The sequence below is a fragment of the Solanum tuberosum genome, unplaced genomic scaffold (assembly GCF_000226075.1).
Source record: "Solanum tuberosum cultivar DM 1-3 516 R44 unplaced genomic scaffold, SolTub_3.0 scf00674, whole genome shotgun sequence".
NCBI lineage: Eukaryota > Viridiplantae > Streptophyta > Magnoliopsida > Solanales > Solanaceae > Solanum > Solanum tuberosum.
The window spans coordinates 67,395-74,152 of NW_006239591.1; the positions used below are offsets into that span (position 1 = coordinate 67,395).

Consider the following 6,758-nt stretch of genomic DNA (forward strand, 5'->3'; position numbering starts at 1 on the left):
TTCTATTACCTCAACTTTAGCTTTATCAACCTCAATACCTTTCTGCAAAATCCGATGACCCAGAACTATACCCTATTTCCCACGAAGTGACACTTTTCCTAATTGAGCACGAGATTGCACTCTTCGCACCGTTTTAGTACATAAGCCAAATGTGTCAAACAGTCATCAAACGAGTCACCTGCCACATAGAAATCATCCATAAATACCTCTATCGTTTCCTCCACCATATCTGAAAATATCGACATCATAACCTAAATGGCATCCTTTAGAAGGCGAAAGTCCCATAAGGGCAAGTGAATTTGGTTTTCTCTTGGTCTTTCGGAGCTATGGAGATTTGATTCTAGCCCGAATACCCATCTAGAAAACAATACCAACCCTTACTAGCGAGACGATTAAGCATCTGATTCATGAACGACATTGGGAAATGGTCTTTCTCAGTCCATGCATTTAACTTGTGGTAGTCCATACACACTCTCCAACCAGTCACCAACCTCATTGGAACAAGCTCATTTTTAGCATTGGGAACCACAGTGATTCCTCTTTTCTTTGGCTCACACTGAACTGGGCATACCCAACTACTATCAGCAATACGATATATAACTCCAGCATCTAACCACATAATGATCTCCTTTTTCACAACCTCTTGCATAGGGGGATTCAGTCTCTTTTGATCCTTAATACTTGGCTTGTTGTCCGGCATGAGTTGAATTTTGTGAGAACAAATGCCCGGAGGAATCTCAATAATGTCCGCAATAGTCCATTATATATCCCTCTTAAACCGCTTCAGCACCGATACCAAGGCCTTTATTTGCCTTTCACTCAACTCAGCAGCAATGATTACGGGCAAAGTGCTATTTTGTCCCAAGAATACGTACCACAAGTGGGATGGAAGAACCTTAAGTTCCAATTTTAGAGGCTCATCAACAGATGGTTTTACAGGTGGGGTGTCTCGATTCTTCATGTCTAATTCCAACCGTTTTGGCTTGAAAAGAAACTCGAACCTATCAAGTGCAACAACTAGCTCATCATAGTCATCAATACCATCACTATCAAGATTTATCGTCACCACTGCTAGTGCATCAACACCTAACCTCTCTTTAATGGACACTTCAGATTCTTGCTCCACAATATGATTCACCATTGATACCAACTTAAGATCACTTTCATGTTTCATAGACCTACAGATGTTAAAAGTTAACTCATCATTGTTTAATCGAAACTTCATCTGCCCTCTTTCCATATCTTCCAACGCACGTCTAGTAGTAAGAAATGGTCTACCTAAGATGATGGGAACCTCAAAATCAACCTCACAATCTAATATCACAAAGTCCGTCGAAAAGATGAATGATTCCACTTTCACAAGGACATCTTAGAGCACTCAAATGGGCCTCTTTACAGTTTTGTCAGCCATAAGTAAACGCATTACAGTCGGCTTTGGAGCTCCTAAACCCAACTTCTTATAAATCGACAATGGCATCAAATTAATGTTGGCACCCAAGTCACACAAAGTTTTCTTAAAGTGTAATATCCCAATGGTACAAGGAATAGTGAAAGCTCCACGATCCTCTTTTTTCTGCACAAGTGACCTAGTAGCAATATCACTACAATGTTGCAACTTCTCTTCATTCTCAAAACTGACATCCCTTTTTTTGGTCACCAAGTCTTTCATGAATTTCGCATACCCAGGCATCTGCTCCAAAGCTTCTATCGAAGGAACATTTATGGATAGTTGATTCAACATAGCAATGAACCTATGATATTTTCCCTCTTCAGTCTTTTTCACCAACCTTTAGGGGAAGGGAGGTGGAGGTTTAGGCATGGGAACAACTTTTTGGGTCACCTCAGCTTCCTTTTCTGCATCATCTTTCGGATCTTCAGAAACCTTAATCTCATCCGCACCTTTTTCTATCATTCTTTCGACCTCAGACGACATAGGGGGATCTATAGTTTGCTTTCCTCCGCGTGTACTGACTATCATACAATGTCCATCATTTTTTGGATTTTGGATGGTATTGCTAGGAAGTATGCCTGGTTGGCGTGGGTTCACAGTAGTAGAGAACTGACTAAACTGCTGCTCAAGTTGTTTGATTGACACTGCATGGGCATCAACTTTCTGACCAATTCCAGATAAATCATTACGCATCTCTTTCACATTTTCATCTATTGAATCAAATCTATTCATCATTTTCTGCATCATATCCTCAATGCGATTCATACTTCTACCAACCTCTCTATTATCAGATGGAACATAAGGCCCAACCTTATCATTCTTGTTGTCGTAGTTGTTCCGGTTATAATTTTTATCACGATTGTAGTTCCCATCCCGTACATAGTTTCCCTCGCGGTTGTAGTCGCCATAGTTTCGACCTTGGTTTCCTTGACCTTGGAGCCAACTATCTGAGTTGGAACCCTGGGCGTTGGTTCGGAAACCCCCTGTCTGATCATTCTTCAAATTCGCATCCTCCTCATAGTAATACTCTTCAACTGGCGGTGGTGGAGTTCTAGTTAGATAATTTATTGCATTCACTTTTTTTGCACTTCCACTCATATGCTTTAATACCAAGCCAATTTCTATCCTCATTTGAGCCATCTCTTCACGAATATCATCATTTGATTGACTTGGTGCAGTTTGGACAACAAACGTTCTTCTACCAGTATTTGCCTTCCTAGTGCTCCATTCTTTATTGTTCTGGGAGATCCTCTCAAGTTTTTCAGCAATCTCCTCAAAAGTGCACTCACCATAAGATCTTTCATCAATAGTATCTAACACAGCATTTCCATTGTCATTATGTCCTCTGTAGAACTACTCCTTTAGTGACTCATCATTTATGCGGTGATTCGAAACACTCATCATGAATCCAGTGAACCTATCACATGAACTGCTTACCGAATCTCCAGGTAGTGCCGTGAAATTATTCAGTTTATCTTTGTAATTCAACTTCTTGGACACCGGAAAGTACTTCGCCATGAACACCTTGTGTAGTTGGTTCCATGTATATATTGAATTGTATGGCAGCTCAGAAAACTACACAACATCATCACCAGTCAACGAAAGTGGGAATACTCTCAAACCTGTAATGTTCATATCCAAGTTCGGTCATCCCACAATACTCTTACAGACACTTGTCAATTTAGCCATGTGAGCGTATGGATCTTTCGACGCGAATCCAGCGAACAACCCTCTTGCTGTAAGCATTTCCATAAGACTGCTGGTCACCAAAAATGTATGTCCCGCAGGTAGTGGAGGGAGAACAACAGGCCCAATTGATCCAACCTCGTCATAGTCAACCTTGTAGTTATCACGAACCCTCGGTGTTGGCGAATTCTGCACCCTTTCTGCATTTTCGATTAGATGACCACCTTGAACCTGAGCGGGCACATTAACAACTCCAGGAGGTTGAAACCCAACTCCCTCTTCTTGACCCTCTTTGATAGGATCATTTTGTACCCCCAAGATTTATGCCTCTTTCAACCATTCATCTCAAAGTTCTCCTTAATTTCGGATCGTACGATGTCAGGGATTTCCTTGACTCCGTGTACTTGGCATACACTAGAGTTGAGATCTGTAGAAAACAAAAATAAAACAAAAAATGTAAAATCAGGAAATACTTCACTAAAGTTCAATAATATAGTTAATTTAATCTAAAAGTTGTATTCCCCGGCAACGACGCCAAAATTTGATACGCCCAAATTACATTTTCCAAAAGAAGTTTAAGCGGTCGTTGCCAAATAAAGAACCCAACTTGTAGATTGGGGTCGATCCCACAAGGAATATGGTTTAGACTCAAACTTAACTCACAATTATCTCTTTTTAGTCAAACTATTTCCAAGGAAAGTAAACAAAGGGGGGTTTTGTAAATAAAAATAATAATTTATTGATTTAAATTAATAAGTAACAAGTAAACAAGATTCAGAGTTGAGATATCAATATAAGATGAAAACTAGGGTATATGTGTTCCCCACAAGCTCTTAACGCAGTATTCCTAATAATAGTAATTTCATCCTAGTGTTTGACATGCAAGGCTGATATGTTAGGTATCCCTATGTGATTGGTAATCCAAGTAGTAACTTTTACTCGCAACTTGGTAAGTCTATGGGTGTGTGCTTTAGTAACCCTTACCTTTACCTCGGATTAGTCCTCATGTCAATTGAGTTGGATATTCACCCTCACGTCAACTAGTTAAAGTCAGACTATTAGATAGCAGCAAATCCTTAACTAAATCTCTGTTGTTTAATTCTTTTCTCATTCATTACCCCCTAAGTAAGGCAAGTAGGAACAAGGCAAGTTCTAACGCTGCACACCGCTAGAACAACTTTTAAATGAAAAGATTAACAATACATGCATAAACACTATTCAAGAATTACTTATTTATTAGTCATACGTTGTTAATTGCTTATAGTTCCCACAACCCTAGTTGTGGATTTAGCTACTCATGCTTGAGAATTCACATTCATGTTAGGGTTACTAAAAGAAATCATGAACTTACAATTAGAATAGATGAAAATCGAAATCCTGAATTGAAATTCAAAGTGCAAATTGCATAAACTAGCTTCCGAAATTAAAGTGCCAAAGTGTTTGCAAAATAATTCCAAAAACCTAAATATAAAAGTCTCCAATATTTTCTAACTCCCAAAAACCGAAATAACAACTAGTATTTATAGAAACTAAATCATAAACAAAGCAGGAAAACGAAATAAGGAAAACTGGGTTAGACGCGGTTTTGATCGACGACACGACCTATAGATCGTGGATCAGCCTACGATCTGTGGTTCACCTCCGTGGTTCAGCACTTAAAAATTATTTCAGGACCTTCAAACGAAGGTCCCACCTACGGTCTATGGATATGACTACGGTCCGTCCTGTCCCTCCGTGGTTCAAGTACTGGAAATCAACTCTTTGATTAGAAACGACTATCGTGTAGGACAGTCTGTCATTCACTCTACGGGGCGTCATTTGCCTCTATGGTTCCACACTTGGTCAGACTTTCTTGAACTCACATCCACGCCTTAGCACCTACGACCCGTCAATGGACCTACGGTCCGTGGTTTAGCTTTGTTGACTGCTACTACTGCCACTTCAGTTCTTTTCTCTCTCAACCCCTTTCGAACAAAATTCCTGCAAATATTACATAAAACCCATTATATCTAATTACAAAACAGCCCAAGACTCACACAAACTCTAAGTGAAATGCATCAAAAATACCGTAAACTCACGGTATATCAGTCACCCAATGTTTTCCGCAGTGTTTTTAGTAACGAGTTGTTAGACTTTCGAAGTTTATAGGGACTCCACTTTATTTCCGCATTTAAATCTACTTTTGTATCTTTAAATGTTTAGTTCTTGGGTTAACTGAGTTGTATTAATGGTTCTCCCACCGGAGGGAAGTGTGGGTGCCAATCACGACGGTCTAGGTCGTGACATTTTCGCTTGGAAATTATACAACCACCGAACCTTCTGTATCATGATTCGATCTATGCCTACATTTTTATTTATTAGAATTTGTTTTAGTATTACTTACATGCCTGCATTTTTAGGATTGTATTGGAGCACTTGATGGCACACATATTAAAACAAGATTGCCACAAGGTCAACAAATACCTTATATTGGACGCAACGGTTAATCCGACTCAAAATATTTTCATCGTTGTGAATTTAATATGTGTTTTACATTTGCATGGGTTGGGTGGAAAGGAGCAACTCATGATAGTCATATATTTGGTGAGAGCCTTCGTAGGAGTGAACTCAACTTTCCACATCCTTTAGAAAACACATATTATTTAGTGGATGCAGGATTTGCACACATGAAGGGATATATGGCTTCATACAAAGGAGATAATGTGAGATTTCATCTTCCTGACTTTTGTCGTGGTGCAACAAGACAATTGCACGAGTCGAGAGGACACATTGAAAAAATTAACTATATGCATTCTTCATGTAGAAATATAGAAGAGCGCACATTTGGTGTTTGAAAATTAAGGTGGTCTGTATTGCGAGATATGTTTTACTATAACATTGACATCAAAGGAACATTACACTTGCTACTATGGCCATTCACATTTATATTTATAAAAAAGCAATATGGATGATACATTTCAAAAGGCTAAAGATGAGATATATATTTCATCGATGGACTCCGAATTTGGCACAAGTTCAAACACTAATAATATAGAAAAAAATATGAAAGAACAAAGTGATACGCATTGGATGAGTCTTCGTGATATGATTGTTAATGAAATTTGTAATGCTTGATGTATGTACTACTTGAGTATTTCCACTTTTGTATTAGTAAAATGTTCTCTATCATTTTGATATATATTGTCCTTATTTCTCTTATAAATAATTTGTGATGGTAAAGAGATATGTGAAGGATAGGCAAATATTATTACTTATGGATGTAACTAAAAATAAATCTTAAATCTTTCATGTGATCTATTTAAACTATATATTTTTAAAATTTAAAATAAATTGTGCATATAAAATTAACCTAAATAATATGTTATTGTAATTGAATTGAAATATAAATTATTTTTGTTTTAATTTTTTTTTAAAAAATAATAACTTTAAATTAATCAACTTTTTATAATGTATTTCAGATATTTTAATTTTTAAAAAGTTTAACGACACTTATTTGTTAAACACATTAACAATTTTTTTTCAATTGCAACACATTTATCTAAATACTTAAGTAAAAAATTTTAAAATAAATATTTTTTTTAAAGTCAATTCAAAGGAGACTTTCTACGTTCCTACCTTCTTT

At 37.4% G+C, this 6,758-nt stretch overlaps 1 protein-coding gene across 1 annotated transcript; it reads right to left on the reverse strand.

Annotated features, from left to right (window-relative positions):
• Positions 1-760: 760 nt before the first annotated feature.
• On the reverse strand, positions 761-1,741 carry LOC107058856 (uncharacterized). The gene is made up of 2 exons (XM_015305048.1): positions 1,389-1,741; positions 761-1,178 (listed from the first exon to the last, which is right to left on the reverse strand). Exons 1-2 carry the CDS (start codon positions 1,739-1,741, stop codon positions 761-763), a joined length of 771 nt encoding a protein of 256 aa, XP_015160534.1.
• Between the last annotated feature and the right edge of the window lie 5,017 nt (positions 1,742-6,758).